A 23,898-nucleotide genomic window follows, 5' to 3' on the forward strand; every position below is an offset into this window, starting at 1 on the left:
GTCCACCCTTGCTTTCCCCGCCCAGGCGGGGGTCTCAGGCCCACCAGCTACCTTGGAGAAGGAGCAGCCTGGGTGTGTATGTAGGTGGACACCACGGTGGCTCCACCCAAGTCTCTGCCACCCACAGAGAGAGAGAAGCTGGACAGCCCCACCCAGGACCTAGGCAAACCCCAATCCCTGCAGCCAACGCAAGCACACCAGGGCAGCAGCAGTCGGAGGAGGGGAGAAGGCTGGGTGCAGGGACGGGGGAGACGCAGATATCAGTCATGCAGACTCAGGGAGGGGGAGGCACACATGGGGTGGCAGAGGGTGAAAGAAATCTCTGGGCCTAGAATTCTGTCCCCAGGCAGAAAAAAACACCAGAACAGCCTTCAGGAAAAGGAGGTGAAGCCTCTTGCCTCAGGTTTTTGTCCTGTCCTTCAAAAGCTGCTGCTCTCAAACACCCAACACCAACGAAAGACTCCAGGCTTTAGAGACTCTGCGCTGCATCCTGACCTCGGCCTTGAGCAGACTTGACATTTAGCATGTGTAGGTCACTCTGTACACGGAGGTCTGAATGCGCTGCATTCTCTTGGGGTTTACCCGCCTCCCCACAAGTGCCGCCCATCTCCCACATTTCCAAAGTTCTGGGAGACCAAGCCACTCACCTGGAAACTGATAGCCATAGCTAGGAGCAAATCCAGGGTAGCCGCGGCCGTAGGTTGCCACGAAGTTGGGGTAGCCTTGAACACAGAGAGAAAGACAGAGTCCATTAGCACAGCCGCCCCCGCCACCTGGTGCAATCCAGGGAGGGTGGCAGTGAGGAACACAGCTGGAGTGATGTCATTTTCAAAATGATCCGTCTCCCAGGAGGGTCTTTACTGAGGGCCTGGGTCACCTCTCTTCCACAGTCAGGGGTGCTGCTGTCAGCTTGCTGGTAATTAACCCGTATTTGGGCAGCCAGACCCCCCAAAGCCCATGCACTTTCCGGAGCCTGCAGAGTAAATGCCACACGTTAGCACCAGACCCAGGGCACACGCCTGGCTCTGACATTTGGAGAGCTTACGCTGGATGTACTTTACCTTAAAGCTATTGACAGGAGGAGATTACAGTCCTTGTAATGTCTCCTCCCAAGGTAGTGGACACCAGGGTCGACACCAGACAGAATGTGGGTCTTGGGGGTCCCAGTTTAGTGGCCAAACTCAAGGCTCACCTGGAGTGAACCTTTGGAAAATGCCGGGCCTGAGAAGCTATAGCCCTGGGACCATGTCCCAGTATGGACACTCCACAGAAGTGCCAGTCTTTGGAAGACCCTCAAGGAATGGTGAGGAACTGGCAGTGCTAAAATGTGAACAAGGTATGGCCCAAACTCAGAAGCCTCAAGCCACGGGCTCTGCTGGGCACCTCACGGGAAGTATATTGTGTCCAGAGCCATCTCTGTAGAGGACCTTGGGCTGAGGGGTGCTGTGGAAACTGCTGCTGGGCTGGGTGTGTTGGCAAGTCCTGGTGCTGGTGTGATCTTCTCCAATCTGTTACTAAACCCTGCTGAGAAGTCACTTCAGCTCTCAATGTGTCACTGTGCCCACTCAGACCTCTTCGCCTTCACACTCCTGCTCTTGATTCAGGCTACAGCGAAGGCCAGTGTAGAGTCTTCGACTGAAACTTCCCTGCCTATGAGACACCTAGGGCTACGTCCCGTTCCTGTCCCAAAGGGCTCTCTTTGCCTCCCTCCACTCAGTGTATGGGGAATTAATATGTTCAAGCTCTTAAAATACCATGAGACCACGCTACCACCACCACCACCACCACAACTCCCGCTTTGACTTTATCTGTAGTTGTTTTCTGGCTGCCTAGCACCTGAACTCCTCTCCAGGCATGAGTCTTGGAGAGAGGTCTGTTTCTCATCCTGGACGTTGAAGAGGCTCCCGACAGCACTTTAAGTGCCTGGCAGCTGGGAAGCAGGCAGTGAACCTGCGCTCGGCCAATGGAAGCCTCTGGAGCCAGTGGGGCAAAGGGAGAGAGAATGGATCAGGACTTATTCTAGCATCACTAGCAGCACCTGGCCTCCAGTGAAAGCAACAGTAGTGCTCTGATCCTGGGTGGCTGTCTTGGCTGGGGCTGGGCTCTGAGTATTCAGCACCCCCAGTCCCTGAGTTCCAGCCTTCCTGTCAACTCTGTGCATTGCCCAGCTCCTTCCGGTAACCTCATTTGCTGTTCTTTTGAAGCTCGAGTTGTTTCTGCTGCTTGCCACCAAAATGGTGGCAGAAAGGTACTTTGATGGGTGCACGTGACAGTCTCCAGGTTTTCCAGGAAAGTTGTGAAGGCAACAGGGACCACATCCATGTGTCTCTGTATTTCTATATAACCCCTTAAAACCATCCCTAAAGCTTGGGGGGAGGGGGAAGTAGGGTTGGGGGGGTTTCATCATTGCACATCCCACTTTCTGAGCCTGAAAATAAAGGTTGGACGAAAAGTCATTTACTGAGTCCCAGCTGGTCTGCACTCTGGCACCCTGAGTCAGAGGTTGCTGGTCTTTCTGCTGCCCTTTTCAGAGCTTTTGTGCCTCAGAGGTCCAGAGGGACCCATTATTCCTCACTTTCCTACTGGGAGCTATGGCTCCTGCCTGTGATCAGAGGATCTGGTATCAGACCCACAGAAAAGCTTGCTGGCCTGGAAATGGGAAGACTCAGGTTCCAGTCCTGTTTCTGGCCCAAAGCCACATCCTGTGGGTTGCAATGGTCTGAGTGTTTGTGTCCTTCCCTTAATCGTATATTGAAACCTAACCTCCAAGGTGATAGTATTAAGAGGTGGGCTTCTGGGCATGATTAAGTCATGAGAGACCCACGAGAGAAATGGGCCTAGTACCCCTCTAAGAGACCCCATAGACGCTTGCCCCTTCCACCTTGTGAGGACATAGCAGAAGGCGCCATGTATGAGGACAAGGGCACTCACCAGACATGGAATCTATCAGCACACTGATCTTGGATTTCTGTCTCCAGATTGTGAGAAATAAATCCTTGTTGTTGATGAGCCACCCAGTCTACTGGTACGGCAGCCCGACCTAAGACAGGCAGGGTCTTTGCTTGCCAGCTCTAGAAAGTCTTGCAGGTCTCCTGCAGCACCAAGGTGCCCAAATTCCAACTGAGACCACCTGTGGCTCCTTTCCCTCACTTCAGCTAGAGCCTCTTTAGATGTGCAGCCACAGTGAGCTCACCGCCTAGCAGAACTGTCCCTACCTCAGCAGGGTTTTGTCACCTGCTCCTTTCCTGTGTGCTTGGTGCCTCATTGGAAGAAGGCTGCCCAGGCCCAACAGAATGACCCTGAGGGGTGAGAACCCAATGAGATGCAGAACTCAGGTACCTGATGGGGAAGGAAGGGGAGGAAGGGCAGAGGCCAGGACGTGGATGACTTCAATGGGCACATGCACGCTGGCTCTGCTGGGCAGCTCAGTTCTCCTCCAAATTAATCACCTGCTATCAAATCAGATCTTTCTGCACTGGATTTCTTATGCCATTATTTCAACAATATTGATCAACGGATTATATGCAAACAGCCGAATCACGGCTGCCTAAGGGCTTTCCTGACGAAAAATAGCTCCTTTGCTTCTCACTTCAGACTAGGGGATCTTAAAAATTTTAGTGTTAATCCCACAGCAATGGCATAAGCCCATGTGTCACCTTCTCTGAGTGGGTGGGAGATGGTGGAACAGGCAGTCCCTCCCTGCACTCAGGACACCAGCATGATGCAATCCTATCTGCTTTCTTCCTGGCAAATCCCAAAGTCTTCAGCAAGAAGGAAGAAAAGCATGGTCAAGTTCACCCCAACTTTGGACCTCACCCCACTCTTCTTGGTCACATCAATATTGTTTTCTCCTAAACAATGAGAATTCGGCATCTGCCAGAGCAGGGGATCTTATCTCTACCCCCCATCGCCGAACATCCTCTAGGTCAGGCAGATGAAATCATAAATTTATAATACAACATTACTTCAATTTTCCTCTTCATTTACTGCTGTGCAGCCCAGCTCTGCTCCAACGGCTCACCGCCCCAGCCACACGGGGGAAAGTGGCTGGCTGCATATCAATAGCACATTACGGCAGACCCATGCGGATGCTCCATCAAGACACATTACAGAGGGACAACCTAGCCACCACTTCCATTAGCAGCTGGGCCCCTCCCGCACTGGCCACTGCACAATTTATTTGCTCCAGTACTCTGGATGCCTGATCAATCTCACAGTAATTATCTCTTGTCACTAAAGTTAAAAAAAAAAAAGAAAAAGAAAAAGAAAAAACCCAAGACTTCTGCCTGGATGACCACCTTTCGTGCAAATTGACTTTCTAGTGCAGAAGCAAAATTCAGAAATCAACAATAGAATTTGGATTTGCCAGTGAGCCCTTTTTGGGCCTCATACTTAGGGCTGCTGGCAGGGTTTTGGGCATTATGGTTCTAGATCTTTGCTCCCATCCTAGATATGTTTATATTCTAGATGAGTCCATGACTCAGCTTCTCCTGGGCTCTGTTACTCCGCTACTTCACGGAGTCACGGAAAACAGCTCCCACCAGGCCACCGACTTGCAAGAGACAAGAGACAAAGGCCATTTATCCAGGGACTGCCAGAGTGTGACATAACTGCTGTGTAACGTGCAGAGCATTGCCCGGGGCACAATACTAGCTCCATGAGGTCTGCAAACAGACAAAACACCAAGTGCCAAGAGCCCATCTTGGTCAAGGACACAAAGGCTACAAAGATGCTCGGCCCACAGAATCACCCTGAGTTGCAGTGACTCCTCCTTATCTGTGCTGTCCAATTTCAATTTAGTTAAGATTATATAAAATAAACATTCAGGGCCAGCCGCAGTGACACAGCAGGAACATAATGCTCCATGATGCTAAGATCACGTGGGAAGATTCCAGATTCATGCTCAAGTGCTCAGTAGCTATGGTGCACATATGCCCATGGCTACCATATTGGCCAGCACAGACAAGACCTTCTCACCATTGCAGAAAGGTCTGTTGGATTGTGCTGCCCTAGATGGACCACAAAGAGTTGAATTCAAATTTTTTTCTGTCTACCAGGACACAGCTGAATAAATGGAGTGGGGACCTCCTTGAGAATGACCCAGTTGAAATTACAAATGAGTCTAGATGTGTGGTTGTAAGTTTCAACCAATCTCCTTTTGACCTGTTAGTGAATGCCAGCAAATTATGGCTCCCCAGTGCTTCTAAACAATTCTTTAGAAAAAAATTTAACTGTATTTATTTTATTCATGATAAATAACAATTATTAACAGTATTTATTTTATTTGTGATAGATAACATGTGTGTACATGAGAGAAAAAGAGGAAGAGAGAGAAAGAGACCTTTGATAGGGTCTTGGCACACCATGATCTTGCTCTTCCGGAACTTACGTACACAGGCATGCATTAGCACCAGCATGTTTTCAGCTGACCTAGGGATCCAAACTGTGGTCTGCCATGTGGCTTCCAGCATTGCAGTTCAGTTCTAGTACTGTGCAATCAGGCTTTTATTTTTTGTATTCATTTCATAGGGGTTAATGGAGAATACTGGGTTAGGATTTTAGAGGGGTTTCTCAGTACCAGTGTTAACTGCTATGGTTTGACTGTCACCCAAAGTTCATGTACTGAAAACACAATGGAACCATATGGAGAGATAGGACCTTTAAGAGACAGTGAGGTCACAAGGGTTCTGCCTTCGTAATGGCATTATCACAGGAGTAGGTTCCTGCTAAAACAATGAGTTCTGCTCCCTGCTTCCCTTCTTGCTTGCTCATGTTTTCTTGTTCTTTTGCCATCTACCACAGGATGACACAGCACAAAGACCCTTGCCAGTTACTGGCAACTTGATCTTGGGCTTCCCAGCTTCTAGAACTGTGAGCATTAAATCTCTATTCTTCATAAATTACCCAGTCTAAGGTATTCTGCTACAGTAGCACAAACTGAACTAAGTGAGTAGATTAGTATGCTTATGACTGAAGTGCTTTGGCTTGTCAATAGGATCTCTACTTCTGGGCCTGCCAGGATGAAGCTTTTCCTCAAGGTCTCAGTAACGCACTATTTCTCTACCACTGGTATCAAACATTAAATAAATAGCACGTGCCCAACGAGGCTCAGAGAATTAAAGGCAGTGGGATTGCATGGCCAAGGGCAGAGAAGGCTAAGAGAAATCAAATATACTAACAATCAGCATGCGTTTGCTTTTTTAAAGTCCACTTTCATTAAGAAAACCAAAGAGATTCTACCGCATGGAGCTGGACAACTGGGATACTCCTTGCTGCTGCAAGGCAGTGGAACAAAGTCTGAGGGGCTGCAAAAGCCCTTTTCTAAGGGTCTCAGTTGACTTTGACTTTGCCCGGCTCAAAGGTGGCACACCTGGCCTAAGGATAACTACTCCTCTTCTCTCCTAACTTCTTTTCAAGGAATTCCCACTGGGCATTTTTTTCTTCCTGATTCTGCTAAAGGATATGAAAGCTAAAACCAAAACAGGTGTAGGTTTTTCCCAAGGAAGTTTGCAGCCATATCATGAAAGAAAAAATGTGCAACTACAGGCTCATCAGATTCCCTTTGATGAGACTGCTCAAAATCCTAAAAATCCTAACAGTTATTTAAAAATTAGTTCCACGGGATCCAAGTCATTTATAGTCCAATATGTGTTTTCTCAAATCCCTCACTCGAACGTCAACTCCCAGAGCTCAGAGGCTATGTTCTCTGATGTGTCCTCAGCAGAACAGTTCCCGGCACTTAGTAAGTATTCAGTAAATATTAGTATGTATCGAATGAATGAATTTTAACATTTTAATGGTTTCTAGCTTCTTCTTCTTCTTCAAGAATTATTTATTTGGTGTAATGGCTATGTTGCTGGACTCCCATGTAGTCGATCATGCTTTGAATCCCGGATCCAGTGGCTTAAACTCACGCCTGGTGCATGTGCGTGCGTGCCCAAGATCCTGAGAGGAAAATGGAGGAGAAGGGACTGCGGCGTGGCCATCCCCTCTGGAGGGTGATTTCTTGCTTTTTGTCTCTCTGTCTTTTTGGTGAGCGCATGGACTCTATAGAAAAAAAAAAAGCCTCTCAAGAATTATTTATTTAATTTTTATTTATTCATTCATTTATTTTAATTTGATCAGAGAAAGAGAGGGAAAGTGAGAAAGTAAGCCACCAAGTCTGGGACTAAAACCATGGTTGGCCATGTTGGAGTGTCCAACACCTTAACCACCACACCACCTGCTGGCCCCTATAGCCTCTCCTAAAATATGCCTAGAAGTGCTATATGTTTCTCTTTTCTTACAGTAAAAATTTAACTCACTAAAACCTCATCTCATTCTATTCACTATTTTTATTTTGTGCATACACTCGCAGAAGGGAGACAGAGAGAGAAAGTTGGAAATCACCCCCAACCACCACTCTGGGAGATGGCCTCACTGCTTCAATCTCTCCATTATCCTCTAGGGCATTTAAGCATGTGTGTACACACACCTAGCATGTTTTTAAGCTGCTCGGTCTGGAACTCAAACTGCATGGTTGGCCATGTGGGTTCCAGCTAACTTAACTTCCATGCCACCTGTTAGCCCCGTTAAAGAATTTTTAAAAAATATTTTTCTACATGAGCCAGGTTCATCAATCGGGTTGTTGCTGGTGGCAATGGCAGTGATTCCAGAACTCATCTGCAGGCACAGTGCACCACGGAAGTGGTGACCGTGCGACTGATGGGAGCACATTAGCCACTCTACTAAAGGATTCCTCTGCTCAATGCCATACTACCATGTGTGAAGGAAGAAGCAAAAGAGAGAAGAAGTCTTTGATGACAGAGTCCAGGGCTTCCTCACACAGCACAGCGAATGGCTGTCTCCTCGTCTAGAGAGTGTAGAGGCCCAGAGGCCACACTGTGTCAAGGGGTAAAGTGGAGAGCAGCCCAGGGAGCTTGCAGTGAGTGCATTAGAGAAGGCCCTGCAGGAGGCTCAGGCCTGGGGAGGCAATCCCAGCCAGACTGCGAGACTCCTTTCTTGGATACTGTGACTGACTCATCCCTTCCGTCTGGATCTCAGGCTGAGCTGCTGACAGTCTGGGGGACACCTTTGGGGACTTTGCTGCTCAGTAGGCATGTGGATGGCTTCACCAGAGGAGCTGGAGAATTCAGGAGGCTTGAGGCTGGCGAGGCCTGGAATCTAGCACGCAGATCTTTGTCAGAAACTGGCACCTTAGGGATAATCCAAACGCCTTGTGCAGAGGGTGTCCAAACTGAGGAAGAGGCTGCAGTTGCCACAGCATAAGTCACATCTGTGGATCCAGCTGGGTTCTTGGCCATGAATAATAAAGGACTCTAAGTAATAGGGCGTCAGGTATCTACCTAGGTGATAATTTGCACAGGGCCCCCAGTTCCTTATTATACCTACTCCCAGACTAACCGCAGTGGTGCAGGGGTAGCATACTCATCTGCAATGCTGAAGCCACATGGCAGACCACGGGTCTGGGTCCTGAGTCAACCTGAAACATGCCGGGGGCATGTGTCCAAGATCCTGACTAGCTGGAGGGCTGGGAGAAAGGGAGCACAGAGTGATGAAACACTATGAAGACCCCCGCTCCAATAAATAAATTAAAAAAAAAATGTAACCAGGGGCCAGCAGGTGGTTAAGGGCACTAGACTCCCACATGGCTGATTGCGGTTTGATTCCTGGATCTGGCAGCTTGCTTTCTCACTTTCTCTCTCTCTCTCTTGCTCTGTCCCTCTCTGATCAAATTTAAAAGATAAATAAATAAATAAAGTTAAATAAAATAATTCTTTTTAAAAAAGTACTCAATTTGAGTACACACTACTATATGTTGTTGATTCAAGGTGGTTGTTTTTAAGCATCTTAACATTTCTGAAAATGGGATCTGGGGCCAACAGGTGGCATAGTGGTTAAGGTTCTGGACTCTGATGTAGTCTACTACGGTTCAAGTCCTAGACTTGGCAGCTTGAAATTCGTGCCAGGCACGTGTGCATGCATGCCCAAAATCCTGAGAGGAGAATGGAGGAAAAGGAACTGTACGGTGGCCATCCCCCTGGGGGGTGTGTTTGATTTATTTCTTTCTGTTTTTCTGTCTTTCCTGTGAGTACACATGCCCTATAGCAAAAACCTCTCTTAAAAAAAAAAAAAAAAGAAGAAAAAGAAAGTGGGATCTACCTCGGTGATGTGATAAGTACTGTGCAATTTAATTAATTAATAGTATAACATATATTTTCTTCTTTATGAATGGTACGTGGAGGTGTGTCATACTAGCCATGACATCTTGGACTTAATGAAACACAACAATTGTCAGGCAAGATGTGGCTTCATTTATCCTCAACAACCCCGAGTAATGAGATTCATTCCATGGATGAGGTAAAGAACAGAGAGGCTAAGCCACTTGCCCCAAGTCATACAACTGACAGGGCATGGGGTCCAAACTGATTCCGAAGGCCTAAGCTTCCTTCCTGGACCATATCACTCCCTCGGTGGAGGCCTGCTGTGGCTGCAGCTGACACCACCAGCTGACACCACCAGCTCTCTGCTTGGTTAGCACCTCTGGGACCTAGAATTGGGCTGGGTGGGATCTGGGGGTTCTGCCAGGTGGCAGCCTCAACCAGAGCTATAGCAGCCAAACAGCAAATGCCCCGAGCAGTGGGAGTGGAGGTGGTGAGCTAGGAGGTAATAGGCCTTTATCTACAATGACACTTGCAGTTAATGACAACGGCTTTACTGTGGCCAGGAAAGCACTAACTTGGAACATGAGAGGGCAGAGAGGGTTAGGGGCAGCTGACACACACCTGGATTCATCACCCATCTTTCCTTCTAAGCAGGCCCCTCGAGGGTGCTGTCTGAAGGAACACAGGGACCACGTCCCGTCTACCGACACCCTGTCGGTGCTCTCAGGAAGGGGCTGTTGGAGCCTATCCACCAGCTATGGTCCAGCCAACTTTGGAGCCTCTGGGTCTTCCACTCCTCCTTCCCACACAGGCCTCGCCTGGCTGGCCCCTGTTGAGGTCCCACAGTAGGATCCTTGCATTCCAAGGCTGTTCTGAACGGAAGGCTCTTGTTATGCTCATTCTTTTTTATTTTTGTTTTGGAGAAGATTTTGCTATAGGGCCCATGCCCTCACTGGGAAGACAGAGAGACAGAAAGCAAGAAGTCACCCTCTAAGGGGGATGGCCACACCACAATCCCTTCTCCTCCATTCTCCTCTCGGGATCTTGGGCATGCATGCACACGCGCCTGGTGTGAGTCTAAGCCACCGGGTCCGGGATTTGAAATGCGGTCGACTACATGGGAATCCAGCGACATAGCCATTACGCTAACTGCTGGTCCCAAGGTATGCTCATTCTTCTCATCCCAACTGAAATGCCACTTCCACAGAGAGTTGTTCCTGGATTCCTCAGGCTGGTTTCCCTAGAGTACCCACGAATTGGGTATCTGTGTGGCTAGTGGTCCTCTCACTAGACCACATGCTACTTGAAGGCAGGGACGGCATCTGCCTTGTTAAGTCCCCTACCCCAGTGCGAGCCAGGGCCGTGCATGCAGCAGGTGCTCAAATACCATTCACCGATGAATGCCTCCTGCTCTGCCTCCCTGCCTTGGCTCCTATTATGAAAACACTGGGTGCTCTTCCTTCTGTTCAGGGATCTAAGCCCGTGCTAGGATCCTGAGACGCTGAGCACAGCTGTACCTTTGTTGCCTGTCAAATGGCACGAGCTGAACTGGCTTCCCTCACTACCCTGTTTCTCCTGATGGAAAACTTTGTCCATACCATCCTGGTATGCAAAGCGTGTCAAGTGAGACTCAGAAAGGTAGGGGCACTGCCAAAGATCTGGACCCTAACAAGTCTCCCATTTATGCCCTATAAGACTTCACGTTCATTTTAAATTCAAGACCCCCAAAGCTAGCAGGTGGTAATAGACTAAACTTTCTTTTTACAAGGTAAGGTTTGATTTCAACATTTAAAACTATTTTTTCCAAAAGTTTATTTTTATCTTCCAAGAGTGAGAAAGACAGAGGGAAAAAGAGGGACACAGACAGAGCACATGTACCCCCAACAGGGTCTTGACACGCCATTCCCAGCCTTCTACCAGCCCTAGATGATGGGTATGCTGGGTCTGACATACCCAGGGAGGTCACTGGGCGTTAACCAGGAACTTTCCCATGTGGGGTTGCTTCACAGAGCATCACTTTTCACCTCTGTGCCATTAATTCATTGGAAGTTTCTTTTGACATATGACATAAGGTAAAAATCAAATAAATTATTTCTTTCGGCAAGAGCTAAGCAGTTGTATTACAGTCAACCAGGAAATAATTTCCACTGATTTTTTAAAAATAATGATTTTATTTATTATTATTATTATTTTTCAATTTTCAATTTGGTATAGGGCTCATGTATTCATAAGAGAGAGAGAGAGAGAGAGAGAGAGAGAGAGAAAGTAAGAAAGCAAGCTGCAAGATCCAAGACTCGAACTGTAGTCAGCCACATCAGAGTCCAGCATCTTAACCACCATGCCATCTGCTGGTCCCTTCCCACTCATTTTAAAAATAATTCTTTAGTAGTAATTATGCTCTGAGCTAGTAGGTGATGTGGTGGTTAAGGCACTGGACCTCACAAGGCTGACTCCATGATTCCAGTTACTGCTAGACACCAGGCACGTGTGCGTGCATGCCCAAAATCCCAAGAGGAGAATGAAGGAGAAGGGATTGTGGCATGACCATCTCCTGTGGGAGATGATTTCTCACTTTCTTTGCCTGCCCATGACAAAAAAGTATGCTGTTTGCCCTTACATGTTTTGTTTAGGTTCTTTAAATTCTGACAGGTGCTTGCCTATACACCACAACGTTTTAATGACTGTAGCTTTGTGTTATGTTCTAATTTTGGTCAAACTAGTCATTCCTCATTTCTCTTTTGAAAAACACTTTATTTATTCTCACATATTTCTTTATCCAGCTAAGTTTTAGAACCATCTGGCCAATTTTAAAAGAATTACAATGGGATTTTTCCTCGAAGCTCTTTTAAATCTAAAAATATTAACTTGAGAAGAATTAATATCTTGGCCACTTTTAATATTCTCAGGGTGTCTCTTTCCATTTTTCAAAGTTTCTGAAAATAGCTTTTACCTGTCCTTGTTATTTCTTAGACAAGTTGATACAGTTCTTTGTAAGACCAAGAAGGTTTTATAAATTTAAAACTAAGCCAGCAATGATTTAAACAGCAGAACATCTGAAAATACATAAAGAGCTTATCGAACAATATATAAGGGGAACTCTTAGCCAAACCAAATGAAAACCCATTAAAACTAGACAGCTCATGTGCCTGAATGGAATTTTACCATTAACTACCATTTATCCCATTTAATTAGTATTTTCCCGACACACAATAACTTGCACTAAAATACCGTTCTCTCGCCTTGAAATTTCTAATTATTGTTGCGACCCACACCATTACGCGACTCTGCTGCTTTCTCCATCTTTCATGCTATTTAAGCGGTAAGATTTTCAATTATCTACGCAGGACGGACAGAGATACCTTTAAGGAAAGGGGCATAATATGCAACTCAATTTCTCTAAAAGCCAGGAGAGATCATTTTTAGTCAGAACAAACACACTTTGTCTTTCATCATTTTTTTTTTTTTTGCAAATAAAGAGTAAAACAGGCTATTTAAAACATCCATTTAAATGCAAATTTTGATATCCCAAGAGAAAAATGTTAATCATTTAAATAGACAGGATTATCGCCCACCCTACTGGCTTTCCCTCCTCTCCCAAGTTTTAGAAAATGTAGCCTTAGCCCACACAAGTTAAACCTGCTAGGGGTCCTTGGGTCTTAAGAAAGGCTACTCAGCCGAGAGAGCTGAGGCGGGGAAATGGACCGTTCTTCCTTTTGAGTAAGGGAATGGAAATGAAAGCCAGGAATTCCTTAAGTCAGGCAGGGGGCAAAATGACCACACCCACACGTGTGCGCGCACACACACGTGCACACGCACGTTCATTTAACCATCTCAACTGTCTTAGAAGAGGGAGTTACCATCCTCATCTACAGATGAGGAAACTGAGGCTCAGGAGGAGAGCAGTTTACCCAACTGGCAGGTGACCCTGCTAGGTGCACAGGCTAACTCACCCCAGTCCATGGTGGCCCCAGCCCTGTCCAGACTCACCCAACATCCCCATGCCGAGCATGAACGCATCCATGGTGTACGGCAGTCCCCGGGCCCGGCCTCTTGTCCCAGGTGGGAACATGACTTCTTTCGGCTGAGCTTTCTTACATTCTACCTGTTAAACAGAAAGGAGAACAAATGAGATGCAAATGAATTCCACGTAAATGTCAAATGCAGAACCGATCTGGTTACGAGCTCCGTTATTTTTAGCATGGCTCCTTACTCACTGTAAAAATAGCCGTGCCGAGTAAATGGCCTGCAAAATAAATATTTAAGAAAACACACCACTTGTGCAAATCTTGCTTTGGGAGGAAAAACCTACAAGGATGAAACTGGGTTCTGGAGGGATGGCAAGGACGTGAACTGAAGACACACACATGGTTGAAGCTCAGACTGAAGCTGGTGTGGATGGCACTGTAGGGAAGAAGGCAATGGCTGCTGGATGTTAGTAATTGCAACAGTAATCACCTCTCAGGACTGGCCCTCTGCAAAGTCACTGTTTCTTCAGCTCGGTGACTTCACGTCAGACCGTCTGATTCTTTCTCTTAATAAAGAGACCACTTTAATCTTAGCTCCATTTCATAGATGAGAAAACTGAGCATGAAAAGGCTTGTTGAACATGCTGAACACCCTTCCCATAAGGTGCAGGCCTAGAAACTAGATTTAAAACATTTTTAGGTCAGTGATGCTTCTATTTCCACAAAATCGGTACCGCCACATTCCTGAGGGAACTAGCAGATTAAACACTGGTTCTGTTCATCTGGATTACTGGTTTCTCATTTTGCGGCGACATCTTCAAGTGGTTGCTACTCTTTTCTTTCTGTTTCCCTTTGCCTCCAAGTTTTTTTAATCTTATTCTGCTTGCACACCCAGAGGCTACTTTATATTTAACAACCTTAACTATATGAAATAAAAACCTCAGGAAAAAAGTAGAACTGTGGCCTCCTGGAATTCCTGTAATGTTTGACTAGAGTACCTCAGGCCTTTGCACATTTCTTTTTAGTTTACAGATAAATTTAATAGCTACTGTTAGCTGGCACTCAATCCCATTGCTGATGAAGATGGGATGACATGGAGCAAGGCAGGGGCACTCGCAGCAGCCCAAAATAACGGTGTGACAGCCTACCAGAGATGGAGCAAAGGCAAGAATCAGGTATTTTATTTAAAAAACTGTCTGAGCCCATGGTACAGGAGCAAAAACTTCAGGTAGGGCTGGACCCAGTGTGCAGCGGTAATGTGCTACTCAAGAAAAGCTGGATCCCACATGGTGACCGTGGTTCAAATCCCTGGTCTGGTCAGCCTGAAACACGCCAGGCAGACATGCGAGTAGCCAAGATCCGATGGGCTGGAAGACTGGAAGAAGGAGATAGCAGCATGAACAGACCTTGTGGTGAGTGATCCTCTCTCTCTGGTCATAGAGCATGTGTTCTACCATAAATAAAGAAAAGAAGAATACTCCACATAACTCAACGTGGCTGGGAGTGTCACTGTATCACAGGAAAGTGCTGTCGCTCATGGTGTGCTGAGATAGCAAGAAAATGTTGGACAGTGCACAGGACACACTGTTTGCAAAGGGACCTGTATGGATTAGTAATTCTGGAGATACTCTCATCCTAAATATTTCAATGAAAAAATATTTTAGTGCTTAAGGTTAGGCGGATGCTTGAATTACCTACAATAGTAACTCTTCTTTTGTCAAAGCTAGCAGATAAGTATTATTTTTGTTCTTTAAAAAGTGGTAACCACAAATACCTCCAAGATATGGACAAAATGGTTCAGCGTTCATGACTGGTGATAATTAAACAAAGAGTTTTGTTTGTTTGTCTTCAGATTTTTACCATAGGGCATATGTGCTCACCAGGCAGAGACAGAGACAGTGAAACAGAAAGTGAGAAATCGCCCCCCCTGCAGGGGGGAGGGCACGTTGCAGTCTCTTCTCCTCCTGGGATTTTGGGCACACACACATGCACATACATGTGCCTGGCATGATTTTCAAGCCTCCGGGTCTGGGTTCAAACTGTGGTCAGCCATGTGGGAGTCCAGTGCCTTGACCACGACACCACCTGCTAGCCTCAATACAAAGAGTTTTTATAGATTAAAAGGCAAAAGTAAGTGCCTTGAAAGAGAAATGCATAAAAAACATAACAGGCAATTCACAACAGCTAATGAAAAAGAACACATCCCCAAAATAAGAAATAATTTTCACCTACCCAACCGGCAGGGATGAAAGGATCCTTTGACATAAGGGTTTCTGAAGGCATGGGGAAGAGGGAAGGAAGAGGCACATATTTCTCGGGAGGGCAACCTAACAATGTCTCAAAACCCATAAATGGACATATCCTTTTTTTTTTTGGAGAGGTTTTCGCTATAGGACGCGTGCGCTCGCCAGACAAAGAGAGAGAGACATAGAGACAGAAAGCGAGAAATCACCCCCGGGGGGATGGTCACGCCGCAATCCCTTCTCTTCCATTCTCTTCTCGGGATCTTGGGCACGCACGCACACGCACCCGGCGTGAGTTTTAAGCCACCGGGTCCGGGACGCGAACCGCGGTCAACTATGTGGGAGTTCAGCGACATAGCCATTACGCTAACTGCTGGTTCCCATTGGACATATCCTTTGACCTAATAATTCTACTTGTAGTAATTTAAACTGCATGTATTCATGGATGAAGACATTCACTATGGGCATTAATTATAACTTAAAAAAAAAACAAAAAAAACAAAAAAGCAGGAAATAACCAGGGCAGCCCATGGCCTGGTGGTTACATGAGCTGGGCCCCACATGGCTGACTGAATGATTCTAGTGTTGAACCCAGAGAATTGAAAAGTCAGTCGTGTGTGTGTGTGTGTGTGTGTGTGTGTGTGTGTTCCTAATCTCAAAAGGAGGGAGAAATGGAGAAGGGATTGTGGCATGACCATTCCCTATGGGGGTGCCACCCCCTCTTTGAGCGCATGAATATTCAAGAACAAGGAACTGGATAAGCTGACCTCAGTTCATCCACATTGGTAGAATGTGACTTTGTTTTTTTCATTTCCACTGCGCATTTTGTTATTGTTTTCCAAGTTTTCTGCTAGAAACAGCGGGTTTTTGTAAGACAATGTAAGATTGTCACCGATAGGGCTATTATAGTATTACTGTTGCAAGTAGGAGGGAAAGGTGATTAAAAAGAAATAAATGCATCTGAATTGGGCCTTAGATTTCTCTCGCAAGCCCAGGGGTGACAACTGGCTCCAGAGATGTGGGCTGAGAAGCCTCATTTGCATGAACCTGCCCGGAGCCTGGGAAGATGGGCGTGCCCCGTGCAGGCAGACAGATAATTACCCAACGCCAACACTGGGATGGGGAATAATACTGCTAACCAGCTCACTTCCTAAAAGCCCTATCGGTGACAATCTATCGCATTGTCTTATGAAAACCTGCTGCCTGTTCCTAGGCAACCTGATCAACGAAAATTTCAGGTTTATACAATTTTCATTTAGGGAACATAAAGGTTAACTGACTGTAATGGGAGTATTTTAAACAAACCCACCTACTCTTCCTCTCACTGAACAGGGCTGGCAGCTCCGTTTAATTTTGCTCTGACTTGGCTGGTGGCGTTTTGGGCAGCACCAACTGTGAGAGTTCTGTCAACCACCCGCCATGTCAACGGTGAGTGCTCCCTGAGGCCAGGGGCCATGGCATACGCACTCTCTGGGGAACCCTGGCCCGTCCTGGGCATCTGAGCGACAGGAAAAGGCAACAGTCACAGTGGGGAGCCTGGCCTGGCCTGGCCTGCACTGAAGGCTTCTCAAAAGATTGCTCAGGACCGGGAGGCCTGCCTGCACCGCCCCGAGCTCCTACAGGCTTGGTCTGCTTAACAGCCGTGTGGAAGAACTCACTGTGCCTGGCGAGTGCTAGGCTCTGGGGACACACAGACAGGTAAGGCCAGTCTCTATCTCTGAGAGCTCTCGTTTTATTAAAGACTAGGTACCAACTGTCCTGTTCTCAGGTTAATGCTGGACCTAAGGACCTGCCAGTGTTTGGAGCCTCTTGAGTTAGACTACATTTGGGTCACTCTTCTCTGCAATCCTCCCCTGGGCCCTGTGCAGGGCAGGGAGGTTGGCACGAACCACCAGGGTACAGTGAGAACCCAAACAGGGGAGAACCAGTCTACCTCCTTGGCTACAGGCACACACGTAGGCCATTTGCTACACACCATGGCCCGCTGCCGTGCCACAGATTCCCGCAAACTCGGGGATTTGGAGTGCCAATTTATCAGTCTTCCTCATGGTTCTGTGAATTGACTGGGCTCAGCTGGGCTCTGGTTTGTGGTCGGATGGTGGCTGGCGCTGGAGCCAGAGGAAACCTTGACTAGGTGAGAGGCCCAAGATGGGGAGGTCCAAGATGGGGCCTCCCCACACATGGCAGCCAGTCCATGCTGGTTTGGCTGATGCTGTCCAGGGGGCACCTATCCACGGGTTCTCCATGGTGCTGGATATCTCAGCATGGTGACTGAAGTCAGAGGCTTGAGTGTCCCAAGCACGGCTATTGCAAGAGGGTGAAGCAGCAGCTGCAAGCTTTCTTCTAAACTAGCCTTGGGACTCACACAGTGCTACTTTCACCACATTCTACCAGCGACACTGGGCTAGCCTGGATTCGGGGTGGGAGAGGAGCACACCAGGCCATGAATATGGGAAGACCTAGACTATAGGGTCTAACTTTGAAGGCTAGTTACCACATGAGCTCACTGAAAGCAAATGAACAGACAGGGCAGAGATGGGCATTCCTCCCACCCTGGTTGAGTTCTTGGGACAGTGGACGGAGGGCTGCTCTCACCATGGGCAGAGGACACGGGAGTTCCCTTCCCTTCCCTGCAGCCCAGGACAAACCTGCCTGGTTCCCCACGGTCATCAGAAATAAAATGGAAGTGGTTCACATGGGGACCAGGCCCCTTGGTCCTCCTGTCTAGTACCACCTCTAAGATCTGCATTCGTGGAAAATGCTCCCTACCACCAACACCCAGAGAAGCTCCTCCCACAGGGCAGCCCTGGGTAGGAGTGGTTTGGAGGAGGGGACCTCGCTAAGGCTCATCCTAGAGCCCCCTCCACCTTCTCACAGTGGCTGTCAATGCCACTGCTTCCAATGGCAACTGCAGGAAGTAGTCTGGCTGGAGGGGCAGGGACTCATCAGGAGGCTCCATGTAGCCATGCTCGTGAGAAGCCTCGGGGCCACTTGTGACCAGAAGGACCAGGTCTCCACTTCTAAGGTGCACAGCTGGCAAAGTCATAAAGCCACCATACACTGGGCCTAATGCCAAGAATATGGTGACCTGCCCCCCCCCACGCCCCAGGGGAGTTGGGATTTGTTTTAAAATTTCGTTGTTCAAATATTCTGCTTTGCTTGACAAACTGGCCTTGGAGGAGGAGGAGGAGTGGCTTCCTGTAGTCTCTGTAGTTGAGGGTTTGAAATCACAACCTAATGGGGCCATCCGCACCCCAAGGACAACTGGGGAAGCAGCTTGTGGCTTTGGGGAACACTTCGAAGGCCTGATGTGAGCTCATCCCTGGAGTCGCTAACACACGCACCTATTGCTCACTGGGGTGGGGTACTTCTTCCCATTGGCACCCCAAACCACTCAACAGGGGGGTTTGTGGTTTCTACCTATTTAGAAATAACTTCAAGCTTATAGAAAAGATGCAAGAATGACATAGATACTGTGTACCCTTTGTTTAGATTCACCTGTTGCTAACATTTTGCCATGTTGCCTCATCATGCTCACACTGCGTCTACATCTAGATGTATGTATTTCTTTTCTTCTGTGAGTAAGTTGCACACATTATGGTACATGCTTCCTAAACGTGAAGGCATTTCCTTACGTAACCACGGCACAGAAATCAACCCAGGACATTTCACATTGAGACAACAGTTTCATCTAGTCTACCTTCCATATTTCTGTCTTATCAATGGTCCCAATAATGTCCTTTATAGCTATATATCCATCTTGTAGAATGGGAAACTGAGGCCCAAACTTGGCACGCCTCCCTAGCCTGTGGCGCAGCCCCAGCTCCTGATGAGGAGGGGCTGAGATTTTTAACCCAGGTCTGTCGACAGTCCCAGCCATGCCAGGGTAGCGTGGCCTGTGCACCACCCTCTCCCAGGGGGCGTGTGTGTGGCAGGGAGATGCTCAGACTGACTTCTGGAGGAGAAGCTCCCATGGGTACAGCTTCCCTGCGGCTAGTCCACGTGGCTGCTCTCATAGAACCCGTCTGAGGCCCTGCGGAGGGAAGCTCAGCACTGGGGTCTTTTGGGAGAGGCTGGCAGTCTGAGGAGGGTGCCCAGCTCTGGGAAGTGAAAAGGTTTTTGTTTTCCCTTGGTCTCTACCCAAACGACCCCCCTCAGGAGGCGGCCCTGGTGCCAGGGAACCCTAAGTCCTGCAGCCCTGATGCAACCCCTCTCTCCAGGAGAAGACTCTATCTGGTCTGAACAGGCCAGTACCTGCAGTTTCAGCTCTCACCCCAAATATGTTCTGTTGGAATCTACTCCTCTAGGAGAGAGAGGCTTATTTCAAAGGAGAATATCCCTCCCCTGCCCCCATGCTCACACTCAGAGGTCCTTATGCATCTGACTGGTTGGCTGTAGAAGGAGAGGAGATTGGCAGGGCCAGGCCTCTTGAGGCAGGGGAGGGCTCAGGGACAGGCTGTCTTGCAGCTCCCATGGTGGTCCCCGTCCTTCTTAATAGACATGAGGCCTGACCTGGTCTTGCCTTGAGGTCCGCTTAGCCTCCTCTTAGACTCAGGTTGTAGCCCCTCCCAAGCCTGGTTCTGGATTTCAGGCTCAGGCTGCTTCTCTGAAGGCCGAGCTGACCATCCCTCTGGCCAGGAGGCCCTGAGCTCTCCAGGGAGAAGGTGAAGGGAGACGATGACACAAAGTATGAAAGCCCTGCAGTCGTGGCCAGATCCCAGTAGCTGAGCAGATCTCTCCACCCAGGCAGGTGGGATGAGGTCGCCTCCTGATCAGGACACAGCACCCCTGGTGGGCTCTTACAGGTTTATAACCAGGATTCGGAGGAGACCTGCCTTCCAGGAGCTCAACGCACAAGCCAAGCCCCTGGGGGAAAAGGCCGAGTCTCGAGTCTACCATGGTGCACCTGCATCACGCCTGGCACGCTGTTGGTCTCCAGCAAGACGGGCTGCAGGATGTGCGGGGGCCCCCTGCAAGGTGGAGGGGCCGGGCCTGGGCTCAACAATTACTGAGCAACAGGGGAGCATTAAACTGGAGTGGTGCCCTTCTGAGCACAGACTCACACCTGGGGAGCCAGCTCTGCAAGGGATAGTGCTGAAGGAGCTGAGAAAGAGGCTCCCAGAGTAATGGGGTGGGGGCATACACACAGATAGGCCAAGGGTGTGGGGCGCAGGTCCCCAACTGTCCTCTACAGGAGCTCCCGCTTGAGGCAGTGCGCTGGCACCACTTCCACACAGCCTCTAAAGACAGGTCACCTCTGCTCAGTTCTGACATCTGTTCCAGGGTCCAGATTCACTGTGTTGCTCCTCCTGCCAGGACCACAGGTAGGATGGAGTCTTGAGTAGAGTGAGTATGTGACTGGGGAGGGCAGGCCTAGAGATACCAACATGGGGTGGGGCAGCAATGACTCCTGGGGATCCTGGAGGCTGTGCTGGGAAGACTTGGACCTTGAAATCCTCAGGGGAAGGGCACCTGATGATTCTGCTGCACCTTTCCCTTGCTGGTGCAAGCCTTCTTCTCTCTGCACATTCGGCGAGGCTTCCTACCTGGCCCTATGGCGAAAAGTGAGCGGAAGAGAGTTCCATGTCTTGCTCCAGCCTCCTTCCTTTCCCAGACATTGCAGTCAGGCTGTCCTGGTGGACAGGGCCCAGCATGTGGGCAAGCACCAGAGGACCTGCTTACACCTGACAGCTGTCTTGTTCTATCGCAGAAAGGTCTTCATGGAGAAGAGCCCTCCCTTCCCTACCATGGAGTCTATGGAGGAAGGGGTTACTCTGCAAACTGAAAAGGAAACGCCAGCCTAGGTAGGGCAAAGGCAGCTGGCAACAAGTCTGTTTTCAACATCGGACACGTGCCTGTTACAAATGGCTTGGACCCACTTGTGGGAAGTACCGTGAGTTCTGCAGGGTTTAAAACTAACCTGACTCAGCAGGACTGCTCTGGGGAGGAAGGTGCACACCACTTACTGAGCCCTGCCCACATGCTAGGCATAGTCACGACATCCTCATGGGTGTGATGCATACATGTGTGCACGTGTATAATGTGTGACATGGCTTCACACATTATACAATAAACACACATGGCCAGAGACAGACGCCTCGACCCCCTCGCTCGGTCAATACCGTTCTTCTGTGAGATGGCTTTATTAGGCCCATAACACAGCAGAAAAGGAAACTGAAGCTCTGAGGGATGACTTGTCTGAGACCACAAAGCACAGCCAGGATTCAGTCACAAATCCCCTCAGCTGCTCCCACCTCTGGGTCCCTGCCCATCCAGGTCCTGTCCTCAGACCCTTCCCTGCCACCTTCCACCCAGCCCCCTAGGCCTGTTCAGATGCTTCTTCTGCAAAGCCATTCTTGATTCTAGCTTCCAGAATTAATTTCTTCACCACTTCCAGAATTAATTTCACCCACTATTTCCTCTACTCAGTGTTCTATTAAAATCAGCGATGGCTAAGTGAAGTAGGTCATAAACCGGCAATATTAAGCACCTACTCGTTACCATGTAAGGACTGCGTATGGACAGAGGTGCATAGAGCGAGGGGCTCTTCCCTCGGATGTGCTCAGAGGCTGGGCAATGGGTGGAGACGAGCTGGTGCCAACCGCATCTGTGACACGCACTCCAGTAATTGCTGCCTCCTGCCCTGCCCATGTCCCAAGGCAGGGGCTTGTCTGCTCTGCAGCAGTCTAGCCCAGTGGTTAAGGCTCCTTGCTTTAAATCTCTGCTCCACTTGTTGGCTTTCCTAGCTGGCACCAGCTGACGAACTTCTCTGCACCTCAGTATTCTCATCTGTGATTCGCAGAGACAGGAGAACCTGCCCCGGAGGGCTGTCCGAGCTTCTCCTACAAAGCACTGCCATGGATAAAGATGCACTGGATAAAATCACACCTTCCCCTCCTCCATGTGGGGCTGAGGTGGTGCGTTTCAAGATGAGAAAGCCAGTTCCCACCCGTGCTTACTTAAATCCCAAGGTTTGAGAGGCAGAGAGGAAGCCAGAGCAGCTCTCCCCGGTGTGGTGGACTTGGCATATGGCCGGCGCCTTTCCCCCACGCCCCCACCTGCCCAGCCTGGGAGGTCCCCCTCTCTCTGCTTTCACCAGCCAGGTGTGCAAAGGGAGCTTCAGGCACCGCGCTCTGGGGAAAAAGCTGATGGTGGCAGCAGCAGCTGTTCTCCTTGTTGTTGCTGGGAAGCTGCAAGGGCATTTCAAAGTGAAAAGAAACCTCGCCTCCAGCAGGTGTCCACATTCTGCCCCACGCTGGGTGGGTGCTTCCCCTAACCCCTAGTGGGCCTGGCCAGAGACCCTGCTGGCAGCCTAGCTTAATTCATTTACCAGACAGTGACAATGAAAGGTGCGGCATAAACATTGGCTTGAATCTCTCTGGATGTCAGGCAGAACAGCTGAGAGCAGAGGTCAAAGAACTAGGGACAAAAGTCCCAGGCCCCAGGGAAGGGAAAGGAAGGGCGAGCAGCTCCTTCCAGCCATCTCTACACTCCCCCTCTACACTCCCCTCTCCCATCCTGCACCCCGGGGGCGGTGGGGGGGAGTGCCAGTAGCAGCATGTGTGGAAGAGCCCAGAGGTGCTCTCTACCCTCCCCGGCCGTTCTGCACTGACCTTCCCAGAGGACAGATGAAGGGCAAACGGCAGAATTTAGGCAACTGGGAGGACATCTCCCTGCAGGCCAAATTACTTCTGCCTACAGAGCAGCAAACATTTTCCACCGAACCACCCAGCTGCCCCAATCCCCCTCCTCCCCGGGTCTCCTCCTACACGCAGATCACTCTGCTCTCATTAACAGAGCCATACACAAACGGCATGTGCACGCGTGCGTGTGTGATGCGTGGGGGGCAGGCTCTCTCCCTCTCCCACGTAAACACTGGATTCATTTATTAAATGCCTCTCTGGCATTTCCTTTTTTGCCTTCATCCTGCTTGTTTAATATTGCATTTGACATTCTCATTTTATAAATGGCAACAGAAGCAGAATGGATGGCTAAAATTAGCTTACGAGTGAGAATGATGCTACAAATAGGATCGTGAGCACAGAAGCCTAGTTAATTCCACCCACATTGCCCACCCACCCCCGCCCCACCGCCACCGCCAACCACCACTCTGGGGCTGGTTCCCGACTGAGCTCTCAGCCTCGGGGCTGAGGAGGAGCAGCCAGAGGAGGGATGCGAGGCCAGTCACTGGGCACCCTGCAGGTGGCAGGGCCTGGACGCTGACCCGATCTCGGGGCTGCCTCCATGGATGGCGTGGCCTCGATCTCAGAGGTCAACTCGGGACTCTCCTCTCATCCTCCTGCCCCTCCTTCCCCAGAAGCCCGTTCTGTGAATCGATCCTCAGGTGTGCCCTGAGCTGCAGGGTGGCAGGCCCGAGATCTCACCAGGCTTTGCTCTTAGGAAGGTTTTTCTTTTCTTTTTCTTTTTTTTTTTTTTTTCCTTCCAGAACCTCCTCAAGGATGGGTCAGCCGAAGACCCTGGCTCAGCGTTTCTGGGACCTAGAAAATCATGTCGCGAGACCCTCCT

General features: G+C 49.0%; 1 protein-coding gene across 2 annotated transcripts in view; it reads right to left on the reverse strand.

Annotated features, from left to right (window-relative positions):
• MSI2 (musashi RNA binding protein 2) overlaps positions 1 to 23,898 on the reverse strand; it is a gene marked incomplete at its 5' end in the record, with an annotated part of 437,589 nt that overhangs the window by 53,967 nt on the left and 359,724 nt on the right. For both annotated transcript variants that reach the window (XM_027774256.1, XM_027774255.1), the window contains 2 exon segments: positions 648 to 722; positions 13,152 to 13,266. In XM_027774256.1, the coding sequence (XP_027630057.1) occupies positions 648 to 722; positions 13,152 to 13,266 (190 nt within the window).

The sequence above is a fragment of the Tupaia chinensis genome, unplaced genomic scaffold, assembly GCF_000334495.1.
Source record: "Tupaia chinensis unplaced genomic scaffold, TupChi_1.0 Scaffold000416_1, whole genome shotgun sequence".
Classification (NCBI taxonomy): Eukaryota; Metazoa; Chordata; class Mammalia; order Scandentia; family Tupaiidae; genus Tupaia; species Tupaia belangeri.